The 15,534-nt window shown below is 36.5% G+C and overlaps 1 protein-coding gene across 7 annotated transcripts in view; it reads right to left on the bottom strand.

The window, feature by feature from the left end:
- Window positions 1-15,534, bottom strand: part of SLC25A40 (solute carrier family 25 member 40) — a 128,016-nt gene that overhangs the window by 53,852 nt on the left and 58,630 nt on the right. For 4 of the 7 annotated variants that reach the window (XR_009600340.1, XM_042249149.2, XM_027968516.3 and 1 more), the window contains exons 6-11: window positions 13,393-13,460; window positions 11,369-11,493; window positions 10,577-10,750; window positions 8,587-8,696; window positions 4,836-4,917; window positions 2,565-2,645 (exon numbers count right to left, since the gene is read on the bottom strand). Coding sequence is in view for 6 of the 7 variants with exons in the window: in XM_042249149.2 (XP_042105083.1) it covers window positions 2,565-2,645; window positions 4,836-4,917; window positions 8,587-8,696; window positions 10,577-10,750; window positions 11,369-11,493; window positions 13,393-13,460 (640 nt within the window). In the remaining variant the exon portion in view is untranslated. Of the gene's footprint in view, window positions 1-44; window positions 2,226-2,564; window positions 2,646-4,835; window positions 4,918-8,586; window positions 8,697-10,576; window positions 10,751-11,368; window positions 11,494-13,392; window positions 13,461-15,534 lie in introns of those variants that run through there. The other 3 variants (XM_027968514.3, XM_060414588.1, XM_060414587.1) reach the window with 1 other exon arrangement.

The following is a 15,534-nucleotide window of genomic DNA, read 5'->3' as shown; positions in this document are numbered from 1 at the left end:
GGCTAGAATTAAAGGAGTCAAATGTGGCTAAATAAACATAGTGATTAGTTTTCCTAGAAATAACTTTATTTTTGAAAATATGGAATTATATGAAAAGCAGCAAGCATGTAATACCTGAAGAAGACATTTTTCTTAAAAAACTTACACGTAAGAAATTAAATGTGTATGTTAGAAATTTTAACATTAACAGAATGCATTTAGAAACATTACCAAGAATACAGTTTGTAGCCAAACCTTTTTTGGTTCCTACTAGTAATGCTTTTTACCACTTAAGTATAGACAAAGCCTAAATTCAGACTTCTTTTCTTTCAGATACCTTGCATGTAATGTATGTTACAAAAACTACAGGGAGTTAGGTTTATTTAAGTTCTTTTAGTTATAAAATAATAATTTTCCACAATGCCGTCAATAGTGGGGAAGGAAAGGATGAAAGTTTCCCTTCTGTTTGTTTATAAGTGACATTAACTGAAATACATAACTGATTTTTGAGACTATTGTTCAAAACCTAAATTTTTCTGCCTCTTCCTACCAGTTACCCAAAAGAAGCACAGCAGGACAAAGGTAAATTTAAATTTAATACTGTAAAAATCAGTGTTCAAGATAAACTTCCATGTGTGTTTTATATATGTGTTTATAGAATAGCATTAACATAATTTTATATGAAAGTATTTAGCTAGAAGCACAGTGGTAGCTTTAAGAAAGCACAAAATATTTCAATGAAAATATATTTATATTTTTATGGATATATATGTTGCAAACTTAAGGTAAATCAACACAGGATAAAATAAACACAAAAAGTTTAAAATATAAACCCTATATAGTTTATTTCTGGTGAAACATTAAATATTTTTCTACTATATTAGAAAATACATTAATTCCTACCAACACTAGAGATTTGCCATTTAAATATATATTACTCTATTTTAGGGAAAAAATGTTTCACATTTTCATAAAATACAGATAGACTGCAATAAAGTGCTTTTTCTTAGAGTATACATATCCTGAGGAAAACAAAAATATTTAAAAATATTGTTTGTCTTGAAATCATATTCTTTTTCATTCTTACATTCATAAATTAAACGTCTTAGGCATTAGCCTCCAGTGACCAAAAGCTTTCTTCAAGGAAACTGGCTTGGTAGTTCTTGGTCTAGCACTCTCGTGTGAGATGTGTAAACTCAAGGGACATCTTGAACATACTCTGTCTCAGTGGTGTTAGGACAAGCGAAGAGATGTGACCTAGAGAACTTCACAAATGGTAATGCCTGATGACAAGATAGCTGAAACCAGAGGCCTTTCTTGTGCTGAAACGGCTTTCTCGCTGGCCTGAATACAACGTGCTTTTCCACTGCACACCCAAGTTTGACTGAGGTGAACACTGAATACGGTCAGTGAACACTCTCTCTCACAGAAACAGTAGATAACACAGGGTCTTTAGACATCAAAAATAGCAGCATCAATATCATACAAGTTATATTTTTGGTTCATGAACATAACATAGCCATACCTTTGATCAGAGAAATCTTAATACACATGAGGCCTTAAAACAGTAACATGGTGGGGGGCGGGAAAACACCCAAATACATGTGAATTAAAGAAAATAACTGATAGGCAATATTTGGTAAATGATGTGAATAATAATATTTAAAGACTGCTTTCCATTATCTACTTTGTTGAAACACTTAAGTATCTATGTCCATGATTTAAACGTGTATAAAAGACTTGGGAATTCTCATAGACTCTGTACATCATTCAGCACACAATTGCAAAAATGTTCGACGACTCTGACACTCCCAACAGGATGAAGTTACACAGAAATCTATACCAAACTCTGAGATTATTGCTTTCAGTGTAGAATAATTTCTCTCTTCTTTACAAGAATGCTCAACGGTTATGATTTCTGGAATATCTTTTTCAAGTTCTCAAAAATTAGGATAAAAATTTGAAGTCAGAATGATTAAATGCAAAGTAGGGTTTTACTATTCATTTAAATTATAGATAAGAATGATAGAAAACCACTGTAAGATAATAGCGAAAAAGGTGAAAAAAGCTCTTGTCTAAGAGTCTCCTCTTATTATTTGGTCATGGTGGTTATTTCAGGTTGAAACAGCATCTCTAGTATTGCTGTCTTTGAGCATTTTGTTTCTGGAAAAAAGACTTTCCAAATTCATATGTACTGATCATAACAGCACAAGCAGGAGCAATTTTAATTAAACGAGGAATCAGTCCTAAAAAGGGAAGAGAAAAATTCAGACCAAATTTTTCCTTACATTTTAAAATGTAATTTATTTGGTTTCATTCTGATAGTTATCAAATTAAGTGAAGTTAACATATAAAACACCGCCCCATAACTGGTGTCAAAGAACAAGCCGAACTGTTCACTCCTCACTTTAATTCCAAATTACTTCAAAAGCAACTGGTATTTAAAATTTTTAAACTTACAGCAAAGATACTTAGGAGGAAATAGTAAATGAGGAATATTTTCAAAAATTTTCTGCTGAAAAGCAATTAATTTAAAAGGAAAAGTAAACATTTTAGTCAACAGTTGGTAAAGGAAATATTTTTACCTGTAAATAATCCAGAAAATCCGTTCTGAGCAACAATGTTCTTCATTATACTCCAGGTTGACATTTGCAAGGGCATAGAAACTAAATGTTAAAGAAACGATGCTATTATAAATTACCACTTAATTTCTAATATAGATAAATACACATCAAAGAGTGTTAATGGGCTTTGGGATATATCAGTTCATTATAAGAACAGATCTGTTTACATAAAGAACTATTTTAAATCTTATTTTTAATAGTTGGATTCATTAAAAGAAACTTTAAAGGAACTTTTAAGGTACATAGGACCCGATGCAATCAGGGAGGTGGTGTGTATCCTTTATACTTTTATACGTATCTTAAAAATTTTTTCATAATGAAAAATTTTAAAGATGTACAGGAATTTTCATGGGGTTCCCCAAGTGAAGCCATGATAACCATTTTTCATTGTACTTTTAGTGCATACATTAAAAAAACTCTTTTCCCCAAAGAGAAGCTTTAAGGAAAATAGCTCATTTTCCCTAGGGAGGTTCCACCTTACTAGAATCTTTCTGAATAAATGTGCTAGTCTTGAAATAAATCAATCCTGTCTGCTCTGAAAGGAAGAGTTTTCCTGTAACTAACAGTAACATCTCGCTTATTTGCAACTGCTCAAGTGTCTGGAACACAGTAAAGAAACAGATTTATACATCTTTTGAAAACAGCAAAAATAGATGTTACTCAGATTCAAACATAAACCTCATGAATGTGCTGTACATACACCAAGTTCGCTCACCTTCGTTGTACACAATGATTCTAAGCAGCTGGCTTAGCCCCCAGACTACAGACGCTAAAGGTGAAAAAAAATCTGCTAAAAGGTGGGCATCCTACCACGTGAGCACTGTGACAGCTGAAGATTTCAGTCTTGCCCAGCCCAGTGCGTGATAAGCCAGCACTCCTAAGTGTCTCACTAGCTTCTGAGAGCTGCGTTATGAAACTACAGTCATCAATGTGTACAGTGACGACAACTCTGAGTCATTAGGATTAAAATACATTTTAGTACGTATGCCTAGGGAGAAAGGGAAAATTAGGGAAAGGGATCATTCAGTAACAGCTCTGTAGAATCTGCAACTTAATGACGAGGGGCTCATTATCTCAAAATTTCTTCTATATAAATCAGATTCTCTATGAAGATAAATAAGGCCTTGTCATTTAAGAAGCTAAACTATCTATAGTAATTAGTAACTATCTATCTAAAGTAATTAGAGCAACCAAACAGAAAGGATACATTTTAAAACCAAGAACAAAGTATTTATGATTGAAATTTAACTCTCTAAACACAGTCAGTGACAAAAGCTTTATACTGCAAGTTGACAACTTATACTCCTTGCTTAAATGTTTTCAAGTTTGGAAACAACTAGTAAAGAAAGGAGGCTAAGTAGCTGGGTATTTCTAATGTTATGCAGCTCAAGCTCCAAACCGATCTCTATTTTAACAGTAGGGTGAGATGAATGTAAAAGAAGACGAAGAAGACGACTTCTCAGCTGGAGGGAAGCCATGGCAGAGCCCTGCCTAAAGAGCCAACGTCCAGGAGCTCTTTCTACAGGGGAAAAGCAGCTTCATATACTGTAAGGAAACACTGTGTGATTACTAATATTTCAAGCACAGACAACAATAAACACTCCTCTACTGACCGTCCAAATGATCAAATCCTAAAAATGTTATGTTTCAGAAACAAAGCCCTATTTCCAGTGGGCTTGCTACACTTTCTATAATAAAAACAGAATGAATATAGTAGAAGCAACTAATAGTACTTTTTTATAAATACGGACCATTGTTAAATTCTTTATTGAGGTTGTTCAGTATTGCTTCTGTTTTATGGGTTTTTTTGCCCAGGAGGCATGTGGGATCTTAGCTCCCCAACCAGGGATCAAACCTGCACCTTCTGCATTAAAGGGGAAGTCCTCAGGACAATTTTGTTCTAGAAGAAATTACAGGTTATAAAGAAGTAGATGGGATAACAGGCAGGGGGAAAACAAAACACATCAAAAGGGAAGCTAAAAAATAGAAAAGAAAAAAAAGTATGTATATGCATACTAATATAGTCTTTAAAATTTCTTAAATTTTTTGCTTAGGTTTAGAGGTTTTTCTGGGTACTCCATTCTAACAGTACATTAGTTTGAGTTAAGTAGAGAGGAAGGCAACCAAGCGACAGGGGGAATCTTGTCTTCCCTATCTTAGATATTCCTAACTATCTAGAAAGAAAATATTTTTCATGGCATCTTAGACACATTTTAAATTAATTAAACTTACTTTTCTGGCTTTCATATATCCAAAGTTGTGTCTGCTTTTGTGTTTTTACCACATCAAATGGCAAAGTTACAACAGCTGCAAACTAACAAAAAAAAAATTGATTAATTTAAATTTTTCCCAAAGTATTTTATACTCTAATTAGCATATTACTTAATAAGCATAGTAATAAAATCATAATTAAAGTGAAACCAGGGATGTTTAAGAGAAGCTCCTATTGAAGAGGACAGATAAAGTCTTATGTATTCCTCCCAAAGTTCAGGACTAAAAGAATAGTCCCCCTATATTCCTGAGGTCACACCACACTAGTTGGCAGGCAGAATTCCAATCAGACCTCTGACTGCAAAACCAGTATTCACAATTTCTGATGCTCCTGTGTGTTCCTTTATTCCTTTACTACAGATGAAGGCATATGTATTTTAAAGCAGAAATTACTTAGTAATTAGCATTTAAAATGTTCCAAATGTTTTTTAAATTGTTAAAAAAATTAAAGAAAATGGACTTTTGAACTTTTAGTCCTACATACATTTTCTTTATGGGTTTCAACATATTTATCAAATGTAGTTCCCAAATCATTTTTAAAAACACATTTCATGCAAATCAAAACCACAATGAGGTGCCATCTCACACTGGTCAGAATGGCTGCTATCAAAAAGTCTACAAACAATAAATGCTGGAGAGGTGCAGAGAAAAGGGAACCCTCTTACATTGTTGATGGGAATGCAAACTAGTACAGCCACTATGGAGAACAGCGTGGAGATTCCTTAAAAAACTGGAAATAGAACTGCCATACAACCCAGCAATTCCACTGCTGGGCATACAAACTGGGGAAACCAGAATTGAAAGAGACACATGTACCCCAATGTTCATCACAGCACTGTTTATAATAGCCAGGACATGGAAGCAACCTAGATGTCCATCAGCAGAGGAATGGGTAAGAAAGCTGTGGTACATATACACAATGGAGTATTACTCAGCTATTAAAAAGAATACATTTGAATCAGTTCTCATGAAGTGGATGAAACTGGAGCCTATTATACAGAGTGAAATAAGTCAGAAAAACACCAATACAGTATATTAATGCATATATATGGAATTTAGAAAGATGGTAGTGATGACCCTATATGTGAGACAGCAAAAGAGACAGATGTAAAGAACAGACTTTTGGACTCTGGGAGAAGGCAAGGGTGGGATGATCTGAAAGAATAGCACTGAAACATGTATATTAACATATGTGAAATAGATCACCAGTCCAGGTTCTATGCATCAGACAGGGTGCTCAGGGCTGGTACACTGGGACGACCCTGAGGGATGGGATGGGGAGGGATGTAGGAGGGGGCTTAAGCATGGGGAACACATGTACACCCGTGGCTGATTCATGTCAATGTATGGCAAAACCACTACAATACTGTAAAGTAATTAGCCTCCAATTAAAATAATTAAAATTTTCAAATTAATCAATTTAACAGTTATTTCCATAATGCCTTAATTAAGCGAGAAAGGTTTTCTGAAAACAAATTCCCTTAAGAATGTCTTATATTTAATATAACAGTCATGCAAAGTAAAACAGTCTCTATTTTCTGTTTCCCAACTTACATTTGGCCAATATGCTCATAAAATGACCTTTAAAGTCATCTACTTTTATTTCACCTATCAATGTAAGGAGATTTAAGTTCTTGAAACCAGTTTCAGAGATCTCAGGTAAGATAAAATCAATGATCGTTTCTCCACAATCCAACACATATAGTTGTTCTTTAGTTTCTGAGGTGCATTGGCTGCAGATACTGAAACCTGCCGAGTATCTGTCCCTTATATAAAATGTCATAGCACAGCTGGTCCTCTGTGTCTGTGGTTCCACATCTGTGGATTCAACAGCCAAGAATCGAATTGGTTCAATCTGCAGGTACAGAAACCCTGGATAGGGGGTGCTGATGGGAGTATCAAAGGCAGCAACAATGCGGGATGAGCCTGACACTCTGCAGAATAACAGGTTTAGGCTGTTCGGTTTTCTAACAGAAAGCCTGGACATTATCCCACTGATGTGCTTTTCCTGTTGCAGACACATTTTTATTTGTTTAACAGTTAAAAGGCAGTAATATTTTCTAAATTATTAAAGATTTTAAAAATATATTTTCTGTGTTAGGTAAGAAATAGTAAAACAACATTCTTTCGTTACTGGAAAGCTGCGACCCTCCAGCCATCCAATTTTTTCTGTTTTTTACATAACGCACTAAGTACAGAATTGGTTCTACAATTGTTATGGATCACTAAACATAAATGGTACTTGTTTTTCATTTCATGGTGGATTAAGATATAAATAAAATTTGAAGTTACTTTTAATCACCTCACAAATAGAAATAATGAAAAGATTTTGCTAGTATTCTAACTTCTTAAATTAATACAAAGAATTTCTCTTTTGCCTCAGTATATTTATACCCCACTAATGCAGGAGACCCGGGTTCGATTCCTGGGTTGGGAAGATCTCCTGGAGAAGGAAATGGCAACCCACTCGAGCACTCTTGCCTGGAAAATCCCATGGACGGAGGAGGCTGATAGGCTACAGTCCATGGGGTCGCAAAGAGTCGGACACAACTGAGCAACTTCACTTCACTTCACTTCACTTCACTTCAGGGTTAATCTGCAGAAGGCAATGGCACCCCACTCCAGTACTCTTGCCTGGAAAATCCCATGGATGGAGGAGCCTGGTACGCTGCAGTCCATGGGGTAGCTAAGAGTCGGACACGACTGAGCGACTTCACTTTCACTTTTCACTTTCATGCACTGGAGAAGGAAATGGCAACCCACTCCAGTGTTCTTGCCTGGAGAATCCCAGGGACGGAGGAGCCAGGTGGGCTGCCGTCTATAGGGTCGCACAGAGTCGGACGTGACTGAAGCAACTTAGCAGCAGCAGCAGCAGGGTTAATCTGACATATACCAGACCCGAGAATCTTCATGTCTCAATTTTGAACACAATCTCAGGGTCTTCTGTAGCCTGAGGTTAGGTTTTCTGACAGTGACTCCAGTATTTTTCTGCCAGTCTCCATGACTGCACTGTGTTCCTTCACTGTCTCTATCTGGTTCCAGTATGTCAGCACATCACTGTGTCATCACAAATTCATTCTCTAAGTATGTGGGGATAAGAAAGCTCTCTGTGTCCAAGATCATGGTGATAAGAATCTGCATAAAGGCCCACTACATGAGTTTTCATTATGTGGAGGAGTGGCCAAAGGTGAACTCCCTACTACCCAAAAACGGTCACTGGGTGCTGCTCCCTTCTAATTGTAAGTTTTTTTTAAATTCTTTTAAGAGGTACTCAGCTAGAATGTTCCCAAAGAAACAGGAATTAGCAGCAAAGGATGCAATTACTTCTATTCAATCAGATGATATATAAGAGATAAATATTAACTAACAAGATCTACTGGTATTTAATGACCAAACTGCCAAATACTTTGTGTAATAAAGTACATCTAAACTCATTATCATAACTAATGATCTAACAAGTTCAAAAGTTTCAGAAAGATATAATGTACTTGTAATGTAATAAAGACAGATATAAAATGCATTTTAAAATATTTAATGGCTAGTGCTGATAATTTATCTTCAAAATAGGGTAGTAAATACTTAGCACTTTGACGATACACTACCCTAAAGCTGTTCTATCTCAATGGACATGAAATGCTACATAATATTTTGTTCTGTTTCAGTAAGACAATTATCACTATTTTGGAATATAACAACAATAGAATAAACTTACAGAACCAGACAATGCCCCTGAGGTAAAGTTGATCATAAATGTTGGTTCATATAAGCCAGATTTTGCACACAACCACTTCTTTAAGACTTCATAGTTATACCAGTACATTGCTACAAAAACAGAATAGAATGAACACATTTAGAAATGAAATGTGGACTTTATGGAAAATATTTGAAGAATATTATATATTAAAGGAAAACAGAATTCTAGTATTGACACACCTTGCTTTCTGCTTAGGCAAATACTAGGTGAAATTTGTAAACACAGTATCCAAATTCTCAGTAATATTCTAGGAGTCTTATAAACAAAACTATGCATCAGTAAAAAGAAGGACTTTAATCTCAAATCCCAACAAGAACACGAGAGGAAAGGAGAGTCACATCTCATGAACACTGATATAAAACTCCAAAAGAAGAAAAACTGAAGTATTTCATGAACTATCACACACTATGACTAAATTAGGTTATCTGATAAACACAATGATGGTAAACATAAGAAATGCTTTAGATACCGTGTATCACATTAACAGAATTGTAGAATCATCTAAAAATGATGGAAAAGCATTCAAAGGAATTTCTTAGAAACCTAGGAATAAATGGCAGCTTCTTCAACTGGATAAAGGATATTCATCACGAACTTAAAAATGAAATAGTTATAATTTACACATTATTGTCTACATAGATAAAAGGGAGGCAGACAAATTAGAATTTATAACAGTTTTAGAAGAAGCTGAATATAAGCTAACAGACAAAAATCAACTCACACTGCAACATCCACAAACACCTGGGAAACTTTTTTTAAATAGATTTTTAAAAATAGGCACTAAAAGCTGCAGATTCTTGTACATACCCAGCAAGAGACTTAAAAAATGTTCACAGCATTGTTTATTTGTTTATTCATGTATAAACAAGAGTGAAAAAAACACAGTTGCACATATAAAACAAAACAAGGAATATTTCCAAGTAAAATAACTTTTATACCTCAAAAATAGGCAAAACTGAATACCACTGTTTAGCAATAATACATATGTGGTAAAACTACTTTTTAAAATCAAATAAATGATAAAAATTCAGGTAAGAGGTTACCACTGAGGATGTGACAGTGGAGGTGGACATACGTGGTTTCATGATTTTAAAAACTGCAGTGTTCTAATTCATATACAGAGGCGGTGATGGCACAGGTGTGTCTCAGTGCACTTGGTAATTTATATCCTTACTACTTTTTATGTGTAAAACATCAAAACAAAGAATGAAAAAGTACTGGTCTAGGAATCCATGGTGTTTCTAAAAAGCATAGCTGAACACAAAAGTTGAAGAAAAATACTAACGGAAAGGGAAAGATACAGGACTGTGAACAGGAGTCCAAGCAAAGGATTAAATCAAAGACAGAAAGAATGTGGAATGTTAATACAACGGTTCTCAATAATTCTTTCTTCCAGGTTTTAAATGGAAACATCAGTTTCACAGCAGAAGTACTACTGAAGTATGCACATTCTATAAGCTGTTAATTTTGTATTTCTTCATGATTTTCTCCCTCTTCATAATTCAATGATTAGCATAATCTTGAATCTGATTTATAATAGTCCCTATAAGACATTCACTCAAGTGGGGGAGAATTTTAATAACTGAATAAAGTAGGAGTCAATATAATTCACAGGTGGTCTTAAATGTTATGATATTTTGATTCGTAGTACTTTACATATCTTACTAATTATGACTTCTTTACAATAATTTTAAAGGTAGCTTGCATTACCTAAATATGAGTAGTCACCAACTGATATTTAAAAAGAAAACACAAAGAGAAAAGAAAACCAGGCTTGAAACAGAAACCATCCATTAAATACTCATCAAGATCTGAGAGAGCCACACTGAACGAGGTGTGTGTGATCACCTAAGACAGTAGCTTACATTTAGCCTTAAAGAGTCTAGAATTTCCTTCATTTAAAAGTAGTACATACAAAGCTACTTAAAATGTAGCAGATAAGTCCTACCTGAGAATGGTACATCTCTAAGAATGGTAGGAGCCCAGCCCCTCCAGAGGGAAATCCAACCATCTTCAGATACTTTCTTGCTGACAAATCGATGCAGTTCCTCATAAGAAAACTTCTTAGATTGCATCTTGGTTCTGATCAATTCCAGTGGACTTATTACAGTCACTGCGCCAACTGGTACAAAAGAAGCGAATACAACTAAAGCAAGCCATGCAGTACGAAAACATGCGTGCAGTAATGAGTATTTCATGCATCTTTATATTTTAAAATTTTATTCTGAAATGTCTGCAAACTGTGTCTAGTATCTCATGATGGCAACATACTGGCTCAGATTTTTTTCCTTGATAAAGGGATTTCACATACCTTACTCTTTCAAGAGCAGGTCCACAGCCATTATACATCAACCAGGACTATTATAAACCTCACTTCCACTACACAGAGAAAAATGCCCTTCTGATTAAACTCTGAATCTCAGAGTGTATAAAGAAAATGATGAAAGATTCTGGCATTAATTAGACTCTGTTATTATCCTAAAATCTAGAATCTAAGGTCTACAATCTCACATCTGAGACTCTGTCCAAGAATTAACAGGATAGGCTGATCCCGTCTGGTTCTGACGGCAGTCACCACACAATGTGACTGCTAGAGCATAGGTGTCAGCATAGGAGGACAAACTATGATGCAAAATAAACCGTCACCAATACTCTGCTTGAAATTCTCCACGAATGTAAACATTTTAAAGCAAGCTTTAAGTAGAAATCAGAATGAAAATATTCTGAATTTATTACTTACGTCTGGCCATGATTCCAGCAACGATTGGTATGCGGCTTTCATTTTCTCCTAATTTAGATCTCAGAAGAGCAGTTAATTGATCATAGCAGGTAAAATAAATAACTGTGGCAGGAACTGCCATCACTCTGTTAGAAAAAACGAAAAGATTGGTCCAACACTATCAAAAGGCAGAAACATATTCTTACGTTACTATGAAGCACAAGATACAGTCATAGTGCATATGTATTCAGTCATATCAGACTCTCTGAGACCCCATGGACTGCAGCCCGCCACACTCCTCTGTCCATGGGATTTCCCAGGCAAGTATACCAGAGTGGGTTGACATTTCCTTCTCCAGGGGCTCTTCCTGACCCAGGTATCAAACCCACATCTCTTGTGTCTCCTGCACTGGCAGGTGGGTTCTTTACCAACTGCACCACCTGGGAAGTACAAAATGAAGATCCTTCTATTTTACAGAAGCTGAAAACCACAACAAATCAGCTATGAGATCAATTTTTCTTTAGGAATTAGCAGTGTTTAACTTAGACAACAAAAAGATGTAAAGTAGGTTTCTGCTCTCCAGAGATTTGTAATGTAGTAGAGAAGGGAAGTTTAGAGCACCCAGTCAGGTCAAAAATATGAAAAGACAAATAAGTCGTCTTGACTTATTGTGTGTCTGGTCTTCATTCCCAACTACATATATTACGGTAACATGAAAATCACTAAAGTAAAAAATCTTGTAAAAATTACTTGTAAAAAAGTACAAGCACAATTATAAAACACTGTTGAACTGTGGACCATGTCATACCTGCTTATAACTGAAAATAATGTCACCAGAATTATACATACTCAAAGCAAATTCCAATGACATTCTTTCAAATGGAAATATCAACAGGGACTTATTAATTAAACACAAAGTTGAAGGTACTATCATGTCATAAAGATTTAACACAACAAGAAACTGGTCTCTGTTTCTGGTCTAACCAAAGGACTATCACAGACCACACGTGGCAACGCCTAACACTCGACAGTGAAGTGCGGTGACGAGCACTTAGGAACAGGACTGACTGCTGCTCCTGGATCTATCACCAACCTTACAACCTTAGGCACTGTTCACAGTATGTGCCTCAAAACTGACTAATGTGCTCCATAACAAGATAAATCAGAAAAGTGAGGCAGAGAAAGGCAAGGTATTAATTGGAATTTTTACATTCAGCCTTACTAGCTTGTCATGTGAATTCACCTAATAGCTAGTTAGTACAGAATTTCAGTATCTGGAGAAGAGGTATAAATAGCACAATACCTCTCATTATTTTAGTAAAAACTCAAATGAACACTAATTTCTTAATTTCTGAACATGGAAAAATAAAGTATGCTTGTGCCCCAAATCCAGTATCTTCAGGAGGGTCTATTTGTCTACTTGACCTAGGGTCATCTTCAAGGAATTTAGCCCTCAAAATACTCCCTGTAACAAGGCTTTTCTGTATGTCTAGAGCACTAAACTAGCTTGCCTGCATTGATTTGTGCAACTGATGTGAGTTTTGGTAAACATCTGCTTCTTTTTGGGGGGCTGGAGTTTCAGTAACCACAGCCAGTCATGAACACAGCATGCTATATCATCAGCCCCCAGTGCAAACCCTAGACTCAGATTCAAGTGCCGGTAAGGCTGAACCCCTGCACTGGCCGCGGCGGCCTGGGGCTAGGAGAGGCAGCATGCGCCCTGCGTGTCACAAGCGGGGTCTTGGGAGGACTCCACCTGGCCAGCTCCTGTTGGGCCTCTCCCCTCACTGATTCCAGTTCACGCCTCTCCCCTCACTGATTCCGCTTCATGCCTTTTGCGGTAATAAACCACAGACATTAGTATACATCCTATGAGTGCTTCTAGCAAATCATTAAATGTGGGGTAGTGTCAGAGTCACAAAACAATGCTCTAGAAAATGAAAAGTTCTGATATTAAAAATGCATGATGTTGTCCCATCATACTGATAAGGCAAAACAAAACCACCACCATCACTAAGTAAGAAAAATACTAAATTTCAACTTACAACGTAGGAGGAAGGCCACTCCATAGGGATTTAATGCCCTCATTTCGAATGATTTTCAAAAAAGCATCCTAAAATTGTAATAGAAAAAAAGTGGTCAAAATAAACAAAAAAGCTTATAGTGATAATTGGTATTTGATTCTTTTAAGCATTTATTTCTAAAATAAAAGCTTCCCAGATTTATATACGCCCATTCTTTAAAAAGGAAAAAAGAATTTTTCTCAACTTCTAGACACAAATAATGCATTTCTAAATGACAGTTCCTGCTTACAAAATAAACCTATATTACTCAGCTTGGGACTGTTCTACTTAGGGCTGAGAAGCAATGTTTTTTGAAGATTATTATAAAAAGGAAGTGGAGGGATGGCAGAAAGTTAGAATAACTCTCCTCTCAAATTATGAAATCTGAGAGAACATTATTTAAACCCAGTATTTGAAACCTCTCAGGAAGAACAAAAAGCAAGTAGAAGCTAGAGGGAAGCTTACTGTTAAAAGTCAAATTGCCATGAATGAGGTTTGCACATTTACAGCTTTTTGCCGATGGGAGCTGCAAGGAACAGTACATTTACTTGCTTGAGATGGCAAACACCAGAGTTCAGGCTCGTGGATTAATCAGAAAGTCAGAAGGGAAATCCTAGGAAAAGAGGCTACAGAGGACATGTTGTTGTTGCCGTTTTAGTCGCTCAGTCATGTCTGACTCTGCGACCCCATGGATTGTAGCCCTCCAGGCTCCTCTGTCCATGGAATTCTCCAGGCAAGAACACTGGAGTGAGTTGCCATTTTCTTCTCCAGAGGACCTAAGCCCTTGAATTTAGAGACAAAGTCAGCCCCAAGATGTGGCTCACCACTCAATTGTGCAGCCCCAGGAGAAGACAACAAAAACAAACCAGACACCCCGTGGATGGCAGACGGGGTGGGAATTTCAGCTGCAGCCCCCCACAGTGGTGCCTGATTGTGAAGTCTGAATCTGGCCAAAGTTAACTGCCTTTTAGAACAGAACAGACTCTTGGGAAGAATATAAAAGAACCAACAGTCTTTACAAAGCATTCTTCATAATGTTCACTATCCAATCAAAATTCATTAGACATAAAAAGAAACAAACGAAGCAGTCGTCATCAGAAACCAGCACTGAGATGATTAACATGAGGCTATCTGCAGATAAGAACTCCAAAACACCTATTATAAACATGTGCAAGGGTTACAAAGATGATGGGTCCATAGTACGTGGACAAATTTGGAATTCAGCAAGGAAATAATTACTGTTAAAACTGACAAGTGAAAATTCTGAACCTGAAATGAAAAATTAACTAAGTGGGCTTAACAGCAGAAAGGAGACAGCAAGGAGTCACTGAAGACAAATCTAAAATTAAATCGGAAGAAGGAAGAGAAAACGAATGAAGAAAAATGGGAACTTCTCCGTGGTCCAGTGGTTAAGACTTTATGCTGTCAATGCTGAGGGTCCAGTTCAATCCCTGGTCAGGGACTGTGATCCAGCAACCCATGTGTCATGGCCAAATTAAAAAAAAAAAAACTTTGGAAAAATGATCAGAGACTCGGAGATCTGAGGGTACAAAAATGATCAGAGGCCCAGAGACCTGAAGGGAAATATCAAGCACTACAGCACTAGTTTATGTGGAGTCATAGACAAAAGGAAAGAAAACAGAATAGGAAATTACCTGATGCAATGATAAGCAAAAACCTCCCTGAATTAGTGAAACATATCAGTTGACAGGGTCCCAAAATATCAAAAAAAAAAAAAAAAAGACTAAAGTGAATAAAAAACAAAACAAAAAACAGTAGAGGAAAATGACAAAATACATATAGGGAATCCAGTTCAGTCGCTCAGTCGTGTCCGACTCTGTGACCCCATGAATCGCAGCACGCCAGGCCTCCTGTCCATCACCAACTCCCAGAGTTCACCCAAACTCATGTCCATTGTGTCAGTGATGCCATCCAGCCATCTCATCCTCTGTCGTCCCCTTCTCCTCCTGCCCCCAATTCTTCCCAGCATCAGGGTCTTTTCCAATGAGTCAGCTCTTCACATGAGGCGGCCAAAGTATTGGAGTTTCAGCTTCAGCATCAGTCCTTCCAATGAACACCCAGGACTGATCTTCCTTGAAGTCCTTCTTGAAGGAACCCTCAAGA

Source organism: Ovis aries, chromosome 4 (assembly GCF_016772045.2).
Source record: "Ovis aries strain OAR_USU_Benz2616 breed Rambouillet chromosome 4, ARS-UI_Ramb_v3.0, whole genome shotgun sequence".
Lineage (NCBI taxonomy): Eukaryota > Metazoa > Chordata > Mammalia > Artiodactyla > Bovidae > Ovis > Ovis aries.
The sequence above is the reverse complement of the archived record's forward strand: the minus strand, read 5'-3'. Positions and strand labels throughout refer to the sequence as shown.